The sequence below is a fragment of the Trachemys scripta genome, chromosome 20 (assembly GCF_013100865.1).
Source record: "Trachemys scripta elegans isolate TJP31775 chromosome 20, CAS_Tse_1.0, whole genome shotgun sequence".
In the NCBI taxonomy this organism is placed as follows: domain Eukaryota; kingdom Metazoa; phylum Chordata; order Testudines; family Emydidae; genus Trachemys; species Trachemys scripta.
Genome location: NC_048317.1, coordinates 6,911,997 through 6,935,211, shown reverse-complemented (window position 1 = coordinate 6,935,211; position 23,215 = coordinate 6,911,997). Strand labels below are relative to the sequence as shown.

General features: G+C 51.7%; 3 protein-coding genes across 8 annotated transcripts in view; 2 read left to right on the top strand and 1 right to left on the bottom strand.

The window, feature by feature from the left end:
• Window positions 1–13,904, top strand: part of BSDC1 (BSD domain containing 1) — an 18,893-nt gene extending 4,989 nt beyond the window's left edge. For 2 of the 6 annotated variants that reach the window (XM_034753996.1, XM_034753998.1), the window contains exons 2-11: window positions 885–945; window positions 2,499–2,615; window positions 3,618–3,785; window positions 4,319–4,373; window positions 5,142–5,257; window positions 6,313–6,381; window positions 6,671–6,752; window positions 7,556–8,110; window positions 10,206–10,309; window positions 11,522–13,904. In XM_034753996.1, the coding sequence (XP_034609887.1) occupies window positions 885–945; window positions 2,499–2,615; window positions 3,618–3,785; window positions 4,319–4,373; window positions 5,142–5,257; window positions 6,313–6,381; window positions 6,671–6,752; window positions 7,556–8,110; window positions 10,206–10,309; window positions 11,522–11,554 (1,360 nt within the window). In that variant the 3' untranslated portion in view covers window positions 11,555–13,904. Of the gene's footprint in view, window positions 1–300; window positions 801–860; window positions 946–2,498; window positions 2,616–3,617; window positions 3,786–4,318; window positions 4,374–5,141; window positions 5,258–6,312; window positions 6,382–6,670; window positions 6,753–7,555; window positions 8,111–10,205; window positions 10,310–11,521 lie in introns of those variants that run through there. The other 4 variants (XM_034753999.1, XM_034754000.1, XM_034754001.1 and 1 more) reach the window with 4 other exon arrangements.
• Window positions 13,905–15,632: 1,728 nt separating this feature from the next.
• Window positions 15,633–18,423, bottom strand: TSSK3 (testis specific serine kinase 3). The gene is made up of 2 exons (XM_034754349.1): window positions 18,279–18,423; window positions 15,633–16,294 (listed from the first exon to the last, which is right to left on the bottom strand). The coding sequence occupies exons 1-2, from the start codon at window positions 18,421–18,423 to the stop codon at window positions 15,633–15,635; spliced, it is 807 nt and encodes a 268-aa protein (XP_034610240.1).
• FAM229A (family with sequence similarity 229 member A) lies at window positions 18,148–23,093 on the top strand. Its single transcript, XM_034754347.1, has 2 exons — window positions 18,148–20,321; window positions 22,875–23,093. Exons 1-2 carry the CDS (start codon window positions 20,203–20,205, stop codon window positions 22,975–22,977), a joined length of 222 nt encoding a protein of 73 aa, XP_034610238.1. The 5' UTR covers window positions 18,148–20,202; the 3' UTR covers window positions 22,978–23,093.
• The last annotated feature ends 122 nt before the right edge of the window (window positions 23,094–23,215 follow it).

Here is a 23,215-nt window from a genome sequence, read left to right as displayed (position 1 = left end):
GGGAGGAGAGGGGGTGGGAAGGGGTCTGGTTGAGTGAGGTTGGGAGGTGAGGGGGGTGGGAAAGGAGCTGGCTGGGTGGGGTTGGGGGGCAGAGGGTGGTGGTGGGAAGGGGGCTGGGTGGGGGGCACGGGGGTTGGAAGGGGGCTGGGTGGGGTTGGGGGCAGAGGGTAGTGGTGGTGGTGGGAAGGGGGCTGGTGGGGGGGCACAAGGGGTGGGAAGGGGGTGGGTGGGGTTGGAGGGCAGAGGGTGGTGGTGGGAAGGCAGAGGAGGTGGGAAGAGCTCGCTGGGTGGGGTTGGTGGGTTGGGTTGAAGGTAGCAGGGAATTTGGCTGTATAGGGGGAAGAGTATTATGGTGTGGCAGAAACCATTGGGAAAATGGAAAATGTGTCTTGTGATGGGGGTTGTGAACAAGGAGAGGCTTAGAAACATGGTCTGGTTAAAATCCTATAGTTTAAAAACCAACCAAGCCTGCCCTCCTCACTGTTACTGACTCTCCCTGAGATGATTAAACTAAGGGGGACTGACCCCTCTAATTTCCCTGCTTCCTTTTGGGGTTGGGTTTACTCTGCAAGTCAATGGAGATGGCTTGGTTCATACTGTGGGTCTTGTGTCACAGCCCAGGGGTGCAATGTGTGGGCTGGAAATGCTGCAGGGATAGTTTGCATTTAATTGAAACCCCTTTGGAGCTTAAACCTTTGAAAGGATATTTGCTGGGTGGAAGGGGTAGGTTCTCTGAAGGCCCAAAGGGTTTGAACACAGAGAAGCGGTGGCTGTAGCTCATTCACGTGGTGGGGTATTATGTATGAATGTTTTCATGGACTCCTTGGTGTGAGTTTATAATGTGAAATTCACAATTTCAGCTTCATATGTTTATCCTGTAACAGGGAAGATGGAGGCTGGTGGAGAAGCTGGTTGCAGCAAAGCTACCAGACTGTTAAAGAGAAGGTAGGAAGTTGCATGTATGGAACAGGACGAGCTATTGCTTAAGGAAATCTTGCATCTTCCCATAGGAAAACCACTCACTCTTCTTGTGGGTTCTTCTGTAACCTGAGCAGACCAGGCCTAGTAAGGCGCCTCTCTTAGGGTGTTTTCTGTTTTGCTGTGTAATCCTCTTCCCTTTGGAAATTCTTCCTGATTTCTACATTGTCTTTTAAAGTAACCTATGGGGCTGAGTCATTCTGTGAATGCTCTTTTCTCCCGATGGATTGTAGCTTGGTGTTTAACATAAACCGGGCATTAGCCATGATGTAAGTATTATCTTCAATCTGCCTACATGCTCTCTGTTGCTTTCTAAAAATGCACTTCTTAAGCAACTGTGCAGCTCTGGGGTAAGACAGCAGTATTGCAGTGCAGAACTTTATTCTGTCACTTACGATTAGTATAAAGTCAGCTGTGAAATGTTGGTCGAGCCCCTGATAGCAGAGTGTGGCTGCTCTGCAAAGATATGAATTATCTAGTGGCACTTAACCTAAAAGGAGCCGTTGGACAACAGCTTTAGCCAAAATTTCCCTTCTTAACCACATTGTGTGAGATGCCCTGTACTAGTCAGTTGCTGCAGTTCCCCCCCAGAGCTTGATGTTATGAGACGCTTTGGGATCCTTTGGCATGGAGAGTCCTGTGTAAATGTAAAGTGTTATTGCTCTAATAAGGGTTCAGTTCATTACTTCTATGTTACCAACTATTCTTGGGGAAATCTGTTTACTGGAAAGTCTTAACTTATTCAGACAGAAACCCTAACCCTAACCTCAGGTGTGAGCTGTGAAAAGCCACTTGCAAGCTTGAACTACATTGGAGTTCTAGATCTGCACTTTGGAAAGGTCTCTTGTACTGCAGGCAGTGGGAAGAAGAATGCCTAGAGCATACTGCCCCCCCCCCCCCACCCAATTCCGAAAAGGCGTGAGACTGAGAAGTTCAGCCACACTAAGATTGAAACTAGGCAACATGACTCATCCATATATTTGCAGCTTTCGTTCAAAGGCTATTGGAACAGTAATAAAGGAGCCAAGAAAGTGTGTATAAAAAAATAATCCAATCGCTTTGCTACGTCTAAAGTTATCCCTGTAGATCTGTGCACTAGTGACAGCTTTTATTAAGGCCTGTCGGCACTATGGCATCGATCACCTCTAAGCAGTCTGGAAACGTGATTACAGCATTGCTGTTAGAATGTGCACTGGCGTGTCCATGACAAGTAAGGAGTCAGGTTTTAGCCTAATTGTCTGCCAGCGTTAAAACATCATTTTTTCTATCCGCACTGGCAAGAAAGGAACATGTTGTAACATGGTTTGGGCATAGTTGTGTTTCCCAGCTGTGTTGGGAAAATTTCTGTGGTGTTGGTAGGGCCTCACCTGCGAGAGCCCTGTCATCTCCATATACAGAATAATCCCTCAGGTTAGAGGCCTCTGTTGCTCCAGGGTTTGTGATGCCTCAGATATTCCTAGGGTGAAGATGGACTTGTGTGAGAATCCGAGGTTGATATGCTTTGTCCCTCTGTCTTGTAGTCCACGGAAGCATTGGAGTTCATGAAGCGGGACCTGACTGAGTTCACCCAGGTGGTGCAGCATGATACTGCATGCACTATTGCTGCCACCGCCAGCGTGGTCAAGGAGAAACTGGTTGTAAGTAAGAGCAGGCAAGCCACGATTCTGCCTCCTGCTCTCATTCAAGAGAGTGGAGCTGGCTGTCAAACGGGATTCTGGCAGCACACAGACTTATCCTTTCAGGAAATGCCTTTATAGCATGACCTGAATTCACATTGCTCTTGGACTTTGAATTTGAACTCCCTTCCCCAGTGCAAAGTGTCTGTGATGACCCTAAGTGATTCCCTTGTTATGGCTGCCAGGACTGTTTGATGTTAGTGCCCCATTCACAGTTGCCAAGATGGGATGGGGCAGGTGCACGCTGTGGCTCCCAGAAGGGCCAGTTTCTTGCTTTCTATTTGTGACTCTCAGGGCGGGGCGCCTTTTGGAGCCACAGGCCAGGTTTCTGCACAGCAGTGGCGGATGTTGCAAGGGGAATCCTGCAACTAATTTCCATTTGCTTGGGGCTGGGGAAGCTCTTAGCTGAGAGTGGGACTGTGATTTGGGTGGGAGGAAGGTGGGATATCTAGTTGGATCTGAATTCCCTGCTTGGAGACTGGATGGAACTAATTTCTCCCCTGCCCTCTTGGGTTCCCCATTCTCTTTGCTGTTGTGAGGCTTAGAATCAGCTTCCCCCTGTGCCACCAGGAAAGGCACAGTATGTTTTGCCTAGGTGTTGCGATAAGCCTGGAGATGGGTTCCTCTTTCCTAGACCCAAAGGAGACCTTTGCCCTGCACAGCTGTTACTATGATAGCACAGCTCCCTATCCTCTCCCCAAACCAGCCACTCCTACCTGCCCCATCCCACAGCCCAGACTTGTTCCCTGCCTATCTGTTGCCATCACCTCGCCTAACCACCCACCCACCACCACCCCCTCATCTCAGGCCAGCCCAGACTGCACAATCCCCCACCACCACCCTTTGAGGAGAGGAGAATTGTCTCTCTTTAAAGGGACACTGATGCTGGAAAAGACCGCATGGGACTGTCTCTGGTTCAGGCACCATTGTTTAGATCATTCCCTTGTCTTTCTCTTTGCAAAGACGGAAGGCTCCTCGGGCACGACTGAAAAGGTGAAGAAGGGACTCGCAGACTTCCTGGGTGTCATCTCGGATACGTTCGCTCCTTCGCCAGATAAGACCATCGACTGCGATGTCATAACACTGATGGCAACACCCTCTGGGACTACAGAACCGTACGACAGCACCAAGGTATGTGCCGAGCAGTGTTCCCTCTAATTTTTCCGCATGGGTGGAATGAATTTTGTTATGTGCACCAATATGGAGATGATGTGTGACATATTGGTGCATATAACAAAATTCATGTGGCGGGGATGGGGTCGAGAGGTTCGGAGTACAGGAGGGGGCTCAGGGCTGGGGCAGAGGACAGGGCCAGGACTGGATTGGGGCCAGGGAGGGGTGCCTCTTCCCCGGCCACGGCAGGTCTGGGCCGGAGCTGGGTTGGGGCTGTGGGAGAGGAGCCTCTCCCCTGGCTGTGGCAGGTCCGGGGCTGGGGGAGAGGCATCTCTCCCCACCGCAGCCCTGAGCGCCTGCATGGCGATTAATGGGCTGCTGCGCGGCCGCGCAGTTTAGAGGGAACTTAGGTGCCGAATGCCCCTCAATGCCTGCTCGGTGGGAAACGCCTCAGCTCCCACCAGGGATGTGTGTGACAGACCCCCTTTATCACTGGGCTCAGCCGCTGCCCCTCATGCTAATGGCCATCCCGTGCGTGTGCTCTCTTGCAGGCTCGTCTCTACACCCTGCAGTCAGACCCAGCAACCTACTGCAACGAACCGGATGGTAGGACGAGGGCTGGGCTGGAGGGGGAGACATTGAGGTGTTAGCGTGTGTGGTGTTTGGCGGGTCTCAGGGTTGGGTTCCCTGTAGACGCGTGCCCCCGTGACAGACCGCCAGCACAGCTGACTTCATGGGCTGCTTGTTGGCAAAGAGGCCACGGCAACTGAGTTAACTTCGCAGCCTATGAGTTGACCCTGCCCAGGTGTGGCTGAGGCTCCATACCCTGTGCTGTGTGGGAACCTGCGGAGCGGCTGCCTGATTAACCTGCTCTGGGATTTCGGAGCTGGGAATCCAGCAATTTGCATTGGCAGTTTGCCAAAGAGTGAATGCTGAGCCTCTGTTCCAGTAGAGAGACAGGGCAAGGCAGAGCAAGTGGTGTGTCTGAGATGGGGTGGGGTGGGCATGGATGCAACCCACCCCCCACCTACCCCATGTGCAGTTTTAAAGGGATATTGTCAAGGGCACTTCTAGCTCCTCTCATTCATCTGCTTCTTCATCGTGACCTGCCTCTTGTGGGCGGGGGCTGGCTATGGATCCCATCAGTGTTTCTGCAGGAGTATGCCCCTTGGGCTCTTAGCCAGTGAAGTGTGTTTCCTGCTCCCTTCCTTAGGACTCCGGTTGTTGCCTCTGTGATGCCCCTTGCTGTCTTAGCCTGACCCCTTCACTCCAATGGCATCTGATCGCACCAGACAGCATGTTTCCCCTTAACTCCCTGTGTTTCTGTCCCTGTCTCGTTTGTTCCAAGGACCTCTCTCTGCTTCCCCCATGCAGGCCCCACGGAGCTCTTTGAGTCCTGGCTCTCGCAGTTTAACCTAGAGGAGAAGAAAGGGGAGATCTCGGAGCTGCTGGTGACCAGCCCCTCCATCCGGGCTCTCTACACCAAGATGGTGAGGCGCTGCCTGGCTCCTGCACTCTCTCGTGGTTGGGCAGGCTCAGACCTGCCTGAAGTCTCCAGCGTGTGGGAGGCAGGGGAGATAGGAGGAGGAAACTATACTCCTTGGGCTCCAGGGCCTGGGATGGAGGGGGATGGCAACATGCTTTAGCCGAGCAGGGCAGCCTATGCATCTTTGCTGCCGAGTAGCTCATTGGGCTTTTCTCTGCCTGTGGACTGCAGCATCGCAGGTCCAGAGCCAGTTGTCATGTGCTGCTCTGGAGCTGTCTGGCCTCTGTCTGTCTAAGCATCTTGGTGAATTTTGGGTAATGAGTTTCCAGCAGATGTTTGACAGCAAGTCATCTGCATTCTGAAAACACAAGTTGTTTACACAGGGCACAGTCTATCCCAGGAGTGGTTGGAGCCAGGGGAGTATGGGCACAGTGGCAAAGTCATGGGGCAGTTGAATGAGCAGAGGGAAATCAGTGTTGTCTAGCGGTTAGAGCAGGCAATTGCGAGTCTGGATGTCTGGGTTCTATTCTCTGTACAACTGGTTAAGCTGCCCCACCTCTGAACGGAGTGATGGTCAGCCCAGGGAGAGCGAGCACTTCCTGATGTTGGTGGATTGGCAGCTCTTGCCTGAAGTGATTCAGAATGGTGCCTGGTGATCTAATAAGAGATCTTGAGTATTGTCTTATTCAGGGAGATGGGATTCGGATATGCTGAGCAAGGACCTGTGGGTGGGAGCAGTGGCCTAGTGTGGGAGACTGGGTTTCCCTGCTGTTCTCTCCCCAGGTCTGCAGGGCTGGGAGCTTTGAGGTGATGCAGGTGGCCTGTCGTAGGTGGAAGGGCCGCTCACTAGCGATCCCTTTACTGTGGCTGCTTCATCAGTCAATGGGTTCCAGTGGGAGCCCCTGGAGTTGTTCTCTGCCAGAAGGATAAAGGGTTTGTAGTGTCAGGCCTTGCCAAGAAGGCAGAGGAACCCCAAGGGGAGTGAGGTCAGAGACTGCAGCATCCCCAGGCCCTCCTCACTGAATCCTTCCCTCTCTTCTTTCCTTCCAATGGTCCCAGGTCCCAGTGGCTGTTTCCCATTCCGAATTCTGGCAGCGCTACTTCTATAAAGTCCATCACCTGGAGCAGGTAGGTTCGGGGGGAGGGAGGGCTCCCCTGCAAGGAAGCTAAAGTGGAGGGTGCAGTGTGGTGAGGAGCTGTGCGAAGGGGCTGTTACTCAACATGCACCCTCTGATCAGAGGGAGAGTTGCTATCCCCTGAACAGCAGCAGAGAACTGGGCTCCCTTCCCCAAGTCCCTGCCATTAGTGACAATGCTGTAGGGAACTTGCAGGGGTTGGAGCGCTGCACACCAGGGCCAGGATCTGGGAGGAGATGGTGTGGGCACAGCTCCTGATTGCAGCTATGAATTCCCCGCAGGAGGAGGTTCGGAGGGAAGCTCTGAAGCAGAGGGCGGAGCAGAGCGTGCATCACGAGTTGCCAGGCTGGGAAGAGGAAGAGGGTAAGTCAGATGGCAGGGAAGCTGTGAGAGAGCTTTTGAGACCCATGGTGGATTTGGGAAGGAGAACGGCTGCTGTAGAATGGTTCCTGCTAATTGTCATGAAACCAGCTCCCCAGTCCAGCTGAAACAGCCGCCTCCCGCCGCCCCCATGGACTGTGTCTGTATTCGGCTTTGTGGCCCAAAATAGCCCACTGCCGCTATCGGCTGCACCATGCTAACGCCAGTGGGAGCCTTAGCACGGGCGAGGTGAATGCTCCCGGCACCACTGTGCTGTCTAAACCTGCTCTGAACAGAGTTGGAGGGAAGGCTGGTTAAAACGCTGGGGCTGCCGGCTTTATAGGTGTGGCTCCTGTCACAGTAGTTTCAGAATGTTTCCCAAACCTCAATGGTTTGATCCTCTCAGCTCCCCTGTGGGATCATCCCCAGGTTACAGCTAGGGAAGCCACGGCACAGAGAGACAAAGTGACAGGCCCAGGCTCACACCGGAAGTTTTGGGATGGAGCTGGACATTGAGGACTATCTCCTGTGTGCATTAGCTCCAAGCCAGGCCTGCTGCTCCGGTGTGCTGCCTGTACCAGAGCCCCCACTGGCAGGGAGGCTTAGCGGGGCCTATCCCCAGAGTGGGCTGGGGGGAACAAGCGGACTCCCTAGGCTGTGGTGCTGGTGCTGCTCCCAGCAGTGGCTGGGGGCTCTGATGCCCGTGGTTGGGGAGGGAGGTGGTCCTTTCAGCAGTTGTTCTCTGCCTATTTGTGCTTCATACAGAGGTGCTGAAATCCTTTCCCACTCCCCCCTCCCCTCCACAGAGGAATTTTTGGGGATGTCGCCCCTACCTTGTGTGAATGTGAAATCTCCAGAAGAGGGAAAGCAGACATCATCGGTCCCTGCAGCAGCAGCTCCCCCGACCCTGGAGGGAAGTCCCATCCCCAGCATAAAGGAGCCAGCAGAGGAAAGCTGGTCTGGTCTTGCTGCAGTCCCAGTCCAGGTGACCCCATCTGAGAGCAGCGAGAGTGTCTCCCTTGTGACTCAGATTGCAAACCCTGCCACTGTGCCTGATGCACAGTTACAGACTGGAGTGCCGCTGTCCGGGGCCAGGGACCTCTCCCAAAGGTTACTGGAAGCTACTTCTGAAGAGCAGGGCTCCCGGCCAAAACCAGCAGAATCTGCACATCCTCCTACAACCACTCGGGAGCTGGCAGTGTCTTCAGAGCAACTGGGCTCTGCGGGGCTCAAGGAGCAGGCAGAGAGCAAGCCAACGGCCCAGATAGAGACTCTGAAAGAGGATGGGCTGACAGATTTACGAGTCTTTGAGCTGAACTCCGACAGCGGAAAATCCACTCCCTCCAACAATGGGAAGAAAGGTGGGTAACTGCTGTCAGCACTGAGCCCTCACCGGGGACCCTCCCCTAGGGAACACAGCTCTCAGGGGTATGGTGCCTGATTTATAATGGACACACTTTATTCCTCTGTGTCCTGGGTTCAGCCTAAATGGGTCTTGAGCTGTGACTCCCGGGTGAAAGGCCTGTGAGCTGGAGAGTGCGCTGAACTGGTGAGCTGTGTCTGATGGTCCCACATTGGGAGCCTTTGATTATTCGCGTTCCGTGTGTTGCTAACATAGCCAGCCCCCAAGCTACACCCATCTATAGATGCCTCCACAGGCAGATCCTGTAGTGGAGCAAGTTCTAGACCAGCCAAGTACATGATTTCTGCGTCGGTCCTGAACAAACCTTTCCCAGCTCGCTGTCCAAAGCATACCGAGGGGCGGCTATGGATTCTCTGGCTTTGTAGTGACTATAGGGAGCTCTGGGAGGGAGAAGGGTGCTGGATCTGACCCTTCAGTGTGATGAAGGGTGGTGGGCTGGATTGCCTCACTTCTCATTTAGAATCAGAAATACACAATTTTGCCACTTGGGGGCGTCAAACTTTGCAACTCAAGTTCTTGACAATCTGTGGTCAGGGTGGCCTGGGATCGTGGTGTAGCTGTGGTTTGCTCATCTCATTCTGAAAGCCTTAACTCTGCTTATCTCTTTGAGGCATCTAAAAAGCCAGAGTGCAGGGTCTGGGGCGTCAACAGTTAGTGATGGCAAGAGTCTCGGCAGCAAGCCAGACACAGGCATGGGGGTACAGACACCACCCTGAAGTGAGCTGCATGTCCCCTGACTGTGTTGGCCTGGCCCTAAAGGTACTGGCGCCACTGGAAATGCCTCTGAGCTCCAGGCAGCAGGACCTGGGAAGGAGGCTTAGTGCGTTAGATGTGGGTTTATACTGGGGAAGGGAGTCAAATTAGAAGAAGAAGAAGAAATCTGAGTTTCCCAACAGGACACAGTAGGACACCCTCTTCCCCTCCTGGCCACCCCTGAGGCTACAGAATGCCAGGATGGTGGCAGGTACTTGGTGATGGTGTGAAATTCTTCCTTCCTGAGAGCCCCCATCAATAACCTGACCTCTGATCAGCTGGGAGCAGCCCTCTCCGCCCAGAGCACACGGGGGAGAGGGGGTGTTAACCGGGTCAGGATAACGCCAAATGCCTGTGTAGCTCTTGTCCCCTTTTACCCGCTGCATTTGCTCTGTGACTAAAGCTTGGCTCTTGTTTGGGAGTGGGGCTGGGCAGAGCTCCCCTTTGCTCTCATCCCCCAGCAAACAGAAGTGACTCCGAACACAGCAGAAGTCCGGGTCCGGTTCAGCCCAGACCTACTCCCTACCCTCCTCCATCTGCCAGTAGTGAGCTCAGGAGGGCATGGCAGATTTCCCTCTCCTGCTCATCTGGCTTCTTGTCTGCCTTGGAACCTCCTTGTTGGTGTCTCACTGATGGGTCAGAAATCCACGTACACAAACGCTCAAGGAGCTTGTCCTCAGCGTGCATGTGCTTTGAAGAGGCTCCACCTGGAGACCCTGGGCACTGTCGGTATCATCATGGGCGTTTGCAAAGACTTGGTCATGTTCTTTTACCTCAGGTCCCTGATGGTTAGTGGTTAGTCAAGCCTGGAGGTAGATGGCCTTAGCATTCCTCAATCTTGCTGATATCTTGTGGCTAGGTTGAGTTGGATTCTGTGTTACTTTGGGCCTGCAGATACCCTTTGGCATGAGCCAAGTCTTCAGCTCTCAGAACACCTGAGCCAGGAGACCTTGTCTGTTTAGTGGAGTCTGGGGTCAGCGGCTTCAGGGACCCTGCTTTGCCCTTACTAACATCTTGCTGGGGAATAGCGGGGCCAGAGGAGGGGAGGGGCCTTTTTGCTAACCCCAAACCTTGGGCCCCCAAAGCTGGGGCAGTGAGCTGGCAGGAGCCAAGTAGGATGATCTTGGGCTGATGAAATCTGCTTCACTCTAAAGAGCCAGGGACCCTAATGTAAAATATTTGAGAAACGCAATGCATCATCAGGTCCCACCAAAGCCTTTAGAGTTCCCATTTGCTCTCTGCCTTCTAGAGGGCTTAACCTCCGTGTCATGTGATTTCAGGCTCCAGCACCGATATCAGTGAGGACTGGGAGAAAGACTTTGATTTGGACATGACAGAAGAAGAAGTGCAGCTGGCGCTCTCGAAGGTGGAGGTGTCTGGAGAGGTAAGAGAGACCGCGCTCGGCGGGGCGGTGCTAACTTGGTGGAAGATCCCTCCCAGAACAGAATCCACCCTGCATTGTTGTTTTCAGAGGCTTCTCACTGCACCTGTGCATGAGCACTACCACGGTTGGGAGCTTCCCGCCCGGAGTCAGCTGCCAACTCCCTCTGTCACAGAGCTGAGAGGAGAGTGATCCCAGCATGTAGGAACTAAGGGGAAATCCCTGGGCTTCAGAGCAAGGCCGACAGCAAGGCAGTGCAGCACAATGTGCTTTAGAGAGCCACGGGGTTTGCTGCTCTTCTTGCCTCTCCTCCCAAAGAGAAGCTGGGCTGGGCAGCCAGTCGCAGCTGAATAACCGGACGTCTTGGCGCTCCAGCAGTGGGGACCCTGAGCACAATAGAACAGCCTTGCGGGAGCCAGATGTGGATCTGGGCTCTTGCCCACAAAAGACATGCAGGGACTAACTAGAGAGAGGGAGGGGATTAACCCTTTAAACCCTACGAGGACGGTTACTGAGAAAGGCTCACTTGTTTCCCAGAACAGTGAAACTAGAGCAATCAAGGTGTGTTCTGTCTGCCAGGCTTTGCACGGACGTGGTTGCCTTGTCTGGACACTACGGGCTAGTCTGTTACTGCACTACATTGGCGCAGCTGCAGCGCGTCTGGTGAAGACGCCCTGTGCCGACAGGAGAGTGCTCTTCCATCAGCATAATTACTCCACCTCAGCACGAGGTGGAAGCTATGTCGGCAGGAGAGCGTCTCTCGCCGACTTAGCGCCAGTGTAGACAGCGCTTAGTTCGCTGTAATTTGTGTCGCTCTGGGGGGTGACTTTTTCACACCCCTGGGCGACGTAAGTGACGTTTATCAGGAGGTAGCCCTGTTAGTCTGTATCTACAAAAACAACAAGCAGTCTGGTGACACCTTAAAGACTAACAGATTTATTTGGGCATAAGCTTTCGTGGGTAAAAACCTCACTTCTTCAGATGCAAGTGAAGATGCAGATGCATCTGAAGAAGTGAGATTTTTACCCACAAAAGCTTATGCCCAAATAAATCTGTTAGTCTTTAAAGTGCCACCAGACTCCTTGTTGTAAGTGACATTGACTTAAGGGGTAGTGTAGACAAACCTTAAGTGTCCAGTGCTACCGAAAGCGCCCAGAGGCAGATGGCTGGTGTATTGTCTAAACCGACTAATAGATGTCTCTCTCCTGTTTACAGCTGGAAGATGAAGAGTGGGAGGACTGGGAATAAGGCGATTGCTTCCTCTGTGTGTGTCACAGGCTCATTCCCACCATCCAATGTGAATTAAATCACAGATCGACTATTCCTTTCATGTGTAACTGTGCTGAGGTTTTCAGTTCCAGGCTGGAGGAGTTCCATCCCTGCTAAATCCTAAGGGGTAGCTCAAACTCATGACCCATTCAGATGCTGGAAGAGGTGGTAGCGGGTGTTACACTCATACGCATAGGGGTGCTAGGGAGGGGGGGTGCATCTTCTCACTAGGTCCTAGAGACCAGCGAAGTTGAAACTGACTGCCCAGATTGAGGCCTGGGGGGGTGGCAGGTCAGGTGGGGCCAGTGGGGCCCTGGGATCAAACTGGACACTAGAACACCTGATGGGATTGGTCTGCATTGGCAGGATGTCAGTTTGCTGACTGTCTACTTGTGTGTGAATATAACCTACAATACAGCAGTTTAGAAGGCTCCTCAGTGCGAATTGTTCCTGTTCACTCATTACTCCAAACTCCAGGCCAGACTAACTGTGAGAGAGGCCCCCAAAGTGGGACTGACCAGAGGCTGGAGATGCAGCACTGGAAGCCCCTTTGTATTGCTACACTTGCCACTGTGAGGAAAGGCAGTTGGCTGGAGGCTTTGATCTAGAACCAGGCTTCTCTAGAGGGAACTAAATGACTCCCTGCCTCTTCCTAAACCATAACCTGGCCTGTTGTCTTAGAAGCTGCTACAGAAATCCCGGCACTTCCTTCTGTTTCCTTGGGATGCAGCTTTTCAGTTGGAAACCCAAACTCCCAGCTGCGGGAGCAGCAGCCCACCTCTAAAGGGAGTCGCTTCACCATCCCCCACTCTGCTATCTGCACTGCCTCTCTCCGCTCTGCTGGGCGATGAGCACTTTTAATTGTCATCCTTAATTCCTCAGGCAACGTCCTGATGCTTGTAGTTTTCTCCTGAATGGGCTTTTCTGGGCAGGCAGTGGACCTGTGTCAGACCCAGGGCAGAACTGCCCCTGTCTGTGTGCACCAGCCACCCAGCTTGGTCACTTAAAAGACCAAACGTAGGTACGGTGGCCACCACTTAAACATCAGCCTTTGCCAGCAGGTCCCACCACTCTTCGCTGTTCTATGTAAAGCGGGAGGCAAAAGCATCTTGCACAACAGATGGTACCTGGTGGCAGGGGCTGGTCACTGTAGCCATTGACTTTGCTGCTTGAATCCCTCTCCTGGAATCCACCCCTCCCTTTCACCTCCTTGGCAGGACCTGCTTGTCCCCCATGCACTCCAAATATTGCTAGATCGTCTCTACTCCTATTCAGCTGAGCCCCCTGCAAGGCTCCGACTCCCTTTCTCCCACCACTGTTGACTGCTGTAGACCCCCTTTCGGTCTGTCGTCTCTGTCCAGGGCGGGAAGGGAGTTCCCTTCTCTCTTTGTCCTTCTGATCTGTCACACAATGCTGCTCCCCAGTGGATGTCACCAGTACACAGTTATCTTAAAGGGACAGCGTCTACCCCACTGTCTCTGGCCTTCAAAGTATTGGTTTTATCCATGGTTTCTTTAGGTCATTCTGCTTCTTTAAGGGCCAGTTCACTGGGGCTGTGGGTTTCCCTATATTTTTAGACAGCACTAGCCTTCTGGGGCCTTGGAGTGTCAATTTTCCCATGGGGAGATTCTCCAGTGGCGGTAGCAGCTGATGTGGGTGCATTGAAGGTGGCTGTGTCATCCAGATCCCTGTCTGAGCTGTCTATGCCACAAAGCCCACCAGGTCCAGGGACCAGCCTACAACATGGCTCCAGCTTGTCATTGTAGAATTGATTCAAAGGGTCTCAGCCATGCTACAGCCTAGCTCTGTCCTAGGCTACGGTGCATCTTGGGGACGCAGGAAAAATGCAACTAGGTCCCCTCTCTACTGAGATGGAGCCAAGTCAGGAGACATCCCTGTCGTAACTAGGTCCCCCAGTGCTGTTGGACCCTTGTGTAGCTGGGCCCTTTGCCAGGAGACTGGTGTCTATCTGGAAGTATCTGAGAACATGTCGTTCGCGCTTCGTGCTGCGCCCAGCGAGGACCCCCTTGTATATACTCTGGTCTCATTTAAAGGTATGGTTCCCAGCTGGAAGCTCATGTCCAAGGTTGGAGCTGGGAGCAAGCACGGAGCTTGCCTTTCTCTTTGTAACTCTTTTTCGTTAGTTAATTAACCTCTTGGTTATTTGTGCAATATTCTCTATTTTAAATTATACTGCATCTCCTGGGAGCATTTTATAGCTGGGGCAAAAGAGAGATTCTAACAGCTGTTAGTTTTGTAACGACAACTTTCTCCTGAACCTTTTACAGACTTGCAGTTAACAGAAATTAAAGGAATTCTACCGAATCAACTGCCTGCGTTGGGTTGTCTTTATTTCCACCACCTACAGGCCACGTGTGGCCATCCTTCTGAAATGAGTCTGGGTGTGGTTTGCTTCCCTGTGGCAGCCCCTGCTTTGGGCATGACTCTAGTTTGGGGGCAGGCTGGACAGTCCATTCAGAGCAATTTTCCAATTTGTCAAGGTTGTTTTTAATTGTAAGTAGATGACCTACACTTTCCTTTGTCCTTCTCTTGCTCCCAATGTATTTAAAGAACCTCTTTTCTCATTGCCTGTTATGTCCCTTGCTTGGTGTAACTCATTTTGTGCCTTTGCTGTTCTGAATTTGTCCCTACATGCTTGTGCTATTGTTTTGGACTCCTCCTTAGCAATTTGTCCATGTTTCCAATTTCGGTAGGATTCCTTTTTGATTTTCAAGTCATTAAAGAGCAACTTTGGGAGCCATATTGGCCTCTTAGTATTCTTCCTATCTTTCCTTTGCATCGAGATAGGTTGCAGTTGTGCCTTTAATATTGTCTCCTTGAGAAACTGCCAGCTCCCCTGAACTCCTTTTTCCCTTAGATTTTCTTCCCATGGGACCTTACCTACTAGTTCTCCGAGTTTGTTAAAGTCTGCTTTTCTGAAGTCCGCTGTCCTTATTTTGCTGATCTCACTCCTTCCTTTCCACAAAACCATTAAATCTATTGTTTCATAGTCACTTTCACCCACACTGCCTTCCACCTTCAGATTTGCTACCAAGTCTTCCCTGTCGGTCAGAATCAAGTATTGGCTCTCCCATTGGTTACTTCCGCCACTTTCTGAAAGTGTGTGGTCTGCCCAACACATCCAAAAACTTACTGGAAATTTTGTGTTTTGCCATGTTACTTTTCCAACAGATGTCTGGGTAGTTAGTTTCCTGTTACTACCAGGTCTTATGTTTTGGATATTTCTGTGATTTGTTCTATAAATGACTTATCCACCCCCTCCTCCTGATTTGGTGGTCTGTAGTAGACCCCTACCGTGACATTCCTGTTTACCCCTTCTGTCTTTATCCTGAGACTCACAACTGGTCGGCCTCTCACCTCCTTCTGGACCTCAGAACAAGTGTGTATATATTGATATATAATGCAATACCGCCTTTATCCTGCCAGCCCTATACCGTTATTCCAATCATGACACTTTTCCCACCAAGTCTCTGTGATGGCAGTTAAGATAATTTAGCTTCCAGTTCCTCCTGTTGATTCCCCTTACTCCTTTCATTTGTATATAGACGACTAAGATGTTGAGCAGATTTTTTTCCCACTGATTTCCCCTTGTTACTCCTATAACCCTATTGTAATTTTCCATGTTTCCCCTACCCTCAACATGGAGGAGCCAACTTCTCTGCTTACTCTCTCCTCTCAGTTGGGGTGTTCTCTGGAGGTGCCATCACTAGAGATGTCTTGGGAAGGTGGCCAGACACTATCCCAGGTTTCCCCACTTCAGCGAGGTGCCCAGCTACAAAGGAAACAGCACAAACACTGTTAGGTTTCTTCAGACCATGCGGTTTGTTCGAATGAGTAAAATCCCTGATGAAGGTGTGAAATGGAACAACCCCCCCAGTCCTCCCCTGCAGGCCCGCCATCCTCTGCATAAGGCACTGGGAGGAGGAGAGGTGGGGTGTAAGGATAGACTGGAAACCAAGCATAACATTAAAATATTTGTAAGCATTTTGGAAGCAATCTGTCCCCTTTATTTGGGGAGAGCGTGACATGGTCTTAATCAGGAATTTGCCAGCCATGGGTGCCAACCAACTTCTTCAATGGAAGGTCTCAGGATCATGTCTGGTTCCAAGAGGCTTTTCAGGAGATCCTGGCATTCGTCTGAGATCTCCAGGTGCCCAGGAATCGAGACCCCTTTCTGCTGGTGGCACAGCATCTTGGGGATGTCGGTGTCGTCAAAGGGAAGGCTAGCGCACAGCATAACGTACAGAATAACGCCCATGCTCCAGATGTCCCCTTTCCGGCTGTCGTGGGGCACGCCCTGGAGCACCTCAGGTGCAGCGTAGGCAGTGCTGCCGCAGAACGTTTGACTCAGCTCCTTACGATTCTTTGGGAGCAACTTTGCGAATCCAAAGTCAGTCAGCTTCAAGTTAAAGCCTTGCAGCAAGGCGTTCTCACACTTTAGGTCCCGGTGCGCCACGCCACAACTGTGGCAGTAGCGGATCGCGTCTACCAGCTGGCGGAAGAGCACCTTGGCACGGCTCTCAGGCAAAGGACCTCCGTGCAGAACGCAGTCAAAAACGTCCCCGTCTTCTGCCAGCTCCATCACCAAGTAGATCTTCCCATCGGCGGATTCCAGCATCTCATACACTCGGATGATGTTCTTGTGATCCAAGCGCCTGACGATCTGGAGCTCTCGAGGCAGGAATCTCTGGATAAATTCTGAAGAGAGAGAAGACAGATTCATTCAAGGCATGGGAAATCTCAAGGGAGAGTGTGTGTCATCTTTCATGGATGCAGTATCTCTGCAGTGCCTGGGGCTTTTGGCCATTCAATGGAGGCTGCCTTGTAAAGGGGGGCAGGGTCCCTGTTTGTCACAAACTGGGGCTAAAAGGAGGCGCTTTCCCATTCATAACCCTGGGAACGTGGCTGGTTGTAAAGTGATCACAGGGTCAGCACTGTAACATATTTACTTTCAGTTGGCTTCACAGATCTTAGGGCTAGAAGCCATAATTCTGATCCTCTCGACCAACCTCCTGCATATTGATTTCACATCCGATTCCTGCATCCAGCCTCATCTTTTGTAGCTGAAGTAGAGCAGATCTTTCAATTGATTAACGAACGACGACGACAACAACAAACCTGTAGAACTTATGCCCCTTTAGCAGCTTTCTGCTTTCCACAGGGAAAACCCTGTTTTCATGGTTTTACTCTGCTTTGCGAGGAGGTGTAGTTGTTAGAATCTTTTATCTGATTGTGGCTTTAGTCTAGGACACAGATCTGGCCAAGTAAATACCATTATGTGCTATAGGAGGTGATCTGAAAGGCACTGCGGTTACCCCAACCTACGAGCCTGGTGAGCTGGCTAGAGGAGGGTCTGGGTTGAATTCTTGTACACATGTTCTACAAGGAAATCAGCTATCTAAGTGAATCCGGCCCCCTTTGCATCCAGTAAGCTACTGTACCACCCACCAGTTGGTGGGGAAGATGAAGAGTGGGTAGTCTGTGAAACGCTGGCAGCAGACCCTCCAAGTGAATTAGAGGCAAGAGGGAAAGTCCCCTGCCTTAGAGGAGTTCTGGAGAGACCAGCCTCCCCTAGGAACCCACCTTCTACTCAACCTTTTATTTTAGTTTAATGCATCCAGTAGGGAAACCTGAAATGTGTTTTGTTAGGAATGAAAAGTTTGTGGCAAGTCACCAATCCTCCCCTGATGAGATAATGTGGAAGACGATGTGAGAAGATTCTCATAGTACTTCTCAGGTAAGTTTTCCCCTCCAGAGGGTTTTTCTGCATAAGGGAAAAAGTAGGCCCTAAGCAAAGCAGTGGAGATATTTGGTAGTATGCACAGTTAAGTGCGCCAGTACCTTGATGCCTGGCAAACTACAAGACGACTAGTTCAAACCGGAATTATTTTGGGGAAGTTCTCTAGCCTGTTACAGAGAAGGTCATAGATTCTAAGGCCAGAAGGGACCGTTGTGATCATCTTGTCTGACTTCCTGTATAGTACAGGCCAGAGAACTTCCCCAAAATAATTCCTAGAGCAGAGCTTTCAGAAAACATCCAATCTTGATTTAAAAATTGTCAGTGATGGAGAATCCACCATGACCCTGGGTAAATTGTGCCAACGGTTCATTACTCTCTCTGTTAAAAATGTATGTCTTATTTCCAGTCTAAATTTGTCTAGCTTCAACTTCCAGCCGTTGGATCATGTTAGACCTTTCTCGGATAGACTGAAGGAGCCCATTATTATTAAATATTTGCTCCCCATATAGGTACTTATAGACTGTGATCAAGTCACCTCTTAACCTTCTGTTTGTTAAACTCTAAGAGCACAATCCAGTTAGTTTATCACTAGGCAGGTTTTCTAATGATTTAATCATTCTCATGGCTGTTCTCTGAACCCTCTCCAATTTATCAACATCCTTCTGGAATTGTGGGCATCAGACCTGGACACAGCATTCCAGCCACGGTTACACCAGTGCCAAATATAAAGGTAAAATAACTTCCCTACTTTTACTCGAGAGTCCCCTGTTTATGCATCCCAGGATCACATCAGCTCTTTCGGCCACAGCATCACACTGGGAGCTCATGTTCAGCAGATTATCCCCCATGACTGGATGATCAGAGTGGTCCCTTGTGGCATTAGAGTCTATAAATATTCCTCAACCATCTAACCCAGAACCGTCTCCCAGAGCTGCCTCTTACCTTCCGGGCCCCCCATCTTATCAATAATTTTAACTGCCACTTTCTGCTGGTGCTTTTTTGAGAAGGCCTCTTTCACTTTTGAGTACGTCCCCTCCCCAATGGTCTTGCCCAGCTGGTAGCCATTGGAGAATAAAAACTCCTCCATCTCCTCTCTGAATTTTGGACTGGTCATTCTCTCAGGTCATCCTGTAGATGCTGGGAGATGACATCTCTGTGCTCTGCTTCTCTCCCTAACCAGGGCCTGCAAGAGTTGCAGCCCTGGACGCTAGATCATTTTCCTGCCTAGACAAGGTCCCGTGATGACGGGGGCAGCTGGGGCGGGACATTTTAAAACTTTCAGCCCCTATTATGATGTAACCTTGTGTTGCATGGGTCAAAGGGGTTGGATTTGCACCAATCAGGGGGCGAGCACCCCAAATGGGCAGTTACTTAACCTGCCCACAACCCTGCACTGAGTCACTCCAGGCACAGCGATGGGATAAATCTCCAGAGACCTATTGGTGGGGATCGTGGGTAAGGGGCTTCTATAGCCGAGCACTACACAGGCTTTGGCATAACGAACAGACCCCAAATATTCCCCAGCCTGCTGCAGTATGATCACTAACTGTGCAGATCTGACCAAGTTTTCAAGGCTGGATCCAAGTGAATTTGAGGGTGGGGGAGGGAGGATCCAGACCAGACCTCAAATGAATACAAGGGCTGGGATGTCTGTTGTTTGTATTACATAGTGCTTAACAAAACTACCTAGCTCTCATCTAGCAGCTTTCAGCCATAGATCTCAAAGCACTTTACAAAGGTCAGTATAATTAACCTCATTTTACAGATGGGGAAACTGAGGCAGAAAGAGGCAAGTGACTTGTCCAAGGTCACCCAGTGGCAGAGCCAAGAATTTAACTCAGGCCTTCTGAGACACAGTCCAGTGCTCCAGCCCATAGGCAACACTGCTTCCTTTCTCTAGGGATCCTTTGTCCTGGGCATTGCACAGACATGGAACAAGTGACAATCCCTGTCTCAAAGAGCTCACAGTCTGAGTTTGATCAGATAGACCTGGCTGGTCAAACAAATTGGCAGGATGGCTTTATTTGTTTAGTTTCAGTTTCCAGGACAGGGTAAGAGTCCAGGGTGAGGGGCTACCCCAGATCCCGCTCTAAACCCCACATTGTATCCCCACGGGGATCAGCTTCCAGGAGGGAGCAAAGATCAACCCCAGATACATCTCTGATCTGGGCACGGTCAAGGAAGGGCCCTCCTCGTCATGAGACCCAGAGCTTTTGGGGAAACCCGGGGCCAGCAGAGGCAGTTCCTCTGTTCACCTTCACAGCACGGTGGGGCTTTGACCCAAGACTAGCCCTAGATGTGAACTAGGTCAGTCTTTTGTGCTGCTGCTGCTGCCCCTCATGTTGACCAGTTGTCTCATGGTTTCCTTGTGCTCCCCCATCGGTCATGTCTCGTGTTATACTTAGAGTGTAAGCTCGGTGAGGCGGGGCCTAGCTTTTTGTTCTGTATTTGTACAGCGCCTCGCACAGGGTCCAGGACTGGGGCTCCTAGCTGCCACCGCAGTCCAAATAATAAATCGTAAGCAAGAAGGCCTGGGCCTGAGTCTCGTGCCCGGGAGAAGGGAGAAGGTCGTACCCTGCCACTCACGGGTTGTATTGTGATGTCAGAGCAGCCCTTCCGTGTCACAATGTAACAGCCTCCGTGCCTCCCACTGGCCCCCATCACATCTTGCCCTTTGCACTAGGCACTGCAGGCTGCCAGGTTTATTCCTGGGAACCCTCTTGAGCTTTCAAGAGGTGAGCCTAGGCCAGAGAAGGGTGTGGCAGCTTGGGGCAGGGGTGGGCCTGAAATCGTGAGCTCACCCTGCCCGGTCACACAGGTTCTGACCTTGGTCCTTCTTTTACTCAGACAGGTCTGGGGCTAGGACATGAGCTCCCAGGAGACCCCACAAGCTCGGAGATTCCCCATAGAGGCAGGAGATTCTCCCAGCCTGGCAGCTGCTCCAGAGACCCAGGAGCCAGTTGCCACTGAGCACACTGCAGCAAGGTAAGGGCAGCTGCAGCAGCTGTCATTGCTGTGAGTCAGCTGGTGCCCAGTGCTTGGGAGGAAGGCATACAGCCTCCAGAGCCATACAGGGGGGAGTGGGGTGCTTACTTCCTGACCCCAGTTAGCAATCACGTTCGGCCCTGAAGCATGAGAACGGATGCACTTCCTAAACCTTCCTCTTCATGCTGTAATGGCAGCTGGTGTGCTTAGATGTTGCTATGAACGACCCCCCTTTGGGATGGTCTGCCCCCCCCCGCTTCCATCTCTTACTGCAGCAAATTCCCTCAGGAATGTGACACTTTCAAGGCTTAGAAGTAGGTGTGTTGCCCTTCTAATTTTCCCAAGTTTCCCCCTTTGTGCCTGTTTTACAGGGCAGAGTGAATAGGAGCCACGGTCCCTTCTCTCCCCCTTTCGCTAATCTCTGCACCTCCTCCAGGTCTCCCCGCCGCTTCTTGCCACGCTGCGTCCCTGCCAGGGCCGGCTCACCAGCCCATTCCACTCAGAACACGCTGGGCTTCTGTAAAGGGCCAGGGATGAGCCCAGAGGGCCGAGGCCTCGCAAGGCTGCGTTCAGGAGCCAGTGGAACTGCACCCCTTTTTCTCCAGGCCCACCCTCGCCTGTGATCTCTACAAATCAGGCTTTGGGGGACGATAAAAGCCGCTGCCGTAGTCATCCCGCCCCAGATCAGTGTCACAGCGAGTTCCACGCCCTGTGCCCAAGGGAAAGGGAAGGAAACCTGCCTCCCCCAACACCTGCTCCCTGTGGGGTTAGGATGGCTGTCAGTTGGCCTAAACCATTCCGGGCAGCACCAGAAGCTGGGGCTGTCGCATGGCCTGGCTTGGAACATGCAGCCGGACTTGGAGCCTGTTGGTTGGAAGAGTTTGGTGGCATCTGATTTGGCCCCAGGGATGACTTTAGGCAACTGTGGGCTGAATCCTGTACAATGGGGCTGAGGCAGGGCCCCAAAGAAGGTCAAAATGAGGAAATCGGTTTGCTGCCTCCCCTCCATCAGAGAGCGAAGGCTGTGGGTCAGACACTTCTATTGAGGCCAAGTAATTAACTCCAAGCCAGATCTCCCTGGGCTGTAACAGGGCTGTACCCTCTAGCGCTCCCTATGGGCGCAAGCCTTGTACCTCAAGCTTTGCTTGCTTGCTGCTGCACTTCATTCTGATGCAATGTCTCGCCCTGCCTCTCCCCTTGTCATAGCTGCTCAGACAAGGGCAAAATCAAACCCACCCCCTGCCGTAACTGGCACCTCTGGGGGAATCAGGGCTACAATACACTGGCCTCTCTAGGCTGCAGCAAGTGGAGAGATGCAAGGAGGAGCAGGCTCAAGATGCTCTGCTAGAGCGAGGAGCAGAGCGGGGGACAAATCTAGTGAGGGGGGGTCCGTGGGCCAGAGGGCTGGGTGCAGAACCGATTTTCTGGTTTGCTGGTAATTCCACAAAGTACAAAACAAACTGTTTTGGGTCAAACAAGAAGTTTTGTTTTGATATTGGCCCTTTTTTACCAGTTGTGTTCGTTTTTTAAATAAAGTTACAGGACATTTTGAAGTGAAAAGTGGTTTCGAACTGAAAAGTTTAAACCTTTCATTTAGAAAATGTCAAAACAAAACGGCTGGGCTTATCTGAAATTGTTTAGATTTCTGCCCACCCAGGCAACGGGGTGAAATCCACAGGGAGTCACAAAATAATTCAATGTCACGGAAGCGGCATTTAGCACCAAAAAAATGTGCAATTTTTTGCCCGGCTCGGTCTATAAACTTAACAGACTGGTTGTGAATGGAACCCTCTTCTCTACTGGTCAGGTCTTTAATCACCGGATAACGACCAATGCTGTAATTAGCACCCCATCTCTATGGAAACAGACAGTTCCACCTGTACCCTTAACACATCTGTGACTCTACTGTGCCTCTTACTAGCTGAGAACATTGAGGACATGACCCAGGTTGGGCATTTCTGGGTTGAGGGTCCTCACCATGCTGAGATCGCTGCCTGGAAGAGACTCTCTCATTACTGCCAAGTGCCGGCCTCCTCCCACTTATTGCCAACCATCAGGACTTGGCTGCGACCCCTTGGTCATTCTCTCTTCAGGCACATGGTCTCTGTGCAGGACCTGCATCCCATCTAGGGCTGACGTCTGCACTGAGGGCCCTTGTTAAGGGGAGCATTTGGGACGGGGTGGGAGGGTTGTCCTTTTTTTGCCAGAAGATTCCTAAGGCAGAAAATTCCAGAGTGGCCATCAATTCCAGCTCCAGCTAGCAGCTGACAGAGAAGCTGGATATGGGGGGGGGGAAATGTATCCCCCTAAATCTTCCCTCCCTGCATAAAGCCGGAGGAGGACAAGAGCTCTGAAGGACCCTTTGTGGGGTATATTCAACTAGCCAGATGGGTTCTGATCCCTGGGCAGGTGGCCGAGGGCTCTGGGGATCTGCACCCCTCACGGTAGTGAATATGCCACTATTGGACCATGCACCTGTGACGCTGAGGGGCTCAGTCTGTGGCTTTGCACAACCCTCCTGGGCAACTGGACTAACCCCTCTCTCTCGTGCAGGCAGCTGAGAAGATGCCCCGGGTGCCACTGCCTGACCCTGCCCAACGTTCCTATTGACGTTTACATTGCCATGGGCGGGAACGGGAGGCCACGGACCACCTAACGGTTCCCCCGAGTTGGGCTCGAGTGCGGAGACCGCCGAGCTGGTCACCCGAAACACCCTGACAGCTGGAGAACCGCAAAGGACGCCGCCACACAAAACGGTGACGCACATTTTAATAAAAGGACATCTTAGAATGTTTCTGTGGGCGTCGTTCCTTTGCTGCGGCTCGGCTCGCTGTGCTGCCCCGGACTGCGCCCGGAGAGCAGGAATTCTCCCGTCTTGCTATGGGATCGCATGG

What these genes read in the sequence shown, in the direction of transcription:
- TSSK3 (XM_034754349.1), bottom strand. Translation starts at nt 18,423, where the DNA reads ATGGAGGAGTTTTTATTCTCCAATGGCTACCAGCTGGGCAAGACCATT. An exon ending in TAAGATGGGGGGCCCGGAAG is followed by an intron (nt 16,295 to 18,278) that starts GTAAGAGGCAGC and finishes CTCTCTCTTCAG; the next exon opens with AATTTATCCAGAGATTCCTG.
- FAM229A (XM_034754347.1), top strand. Translation starts at nt 20,203, where the DNA reads ATGAGCTCCCAGGAGACCCCACAAGCTCGGAGATTCCCCATAGAGGCA. An exon ending in ACTGAGCACACTGCAGCAAG is followed by an intron (nt 20,322 to 22,874) that starts GTAAGGGCAGCT and finishes TCTCTCGTGCAG; the next exon opens with GCAGCTGAGAAGATGCCCCG.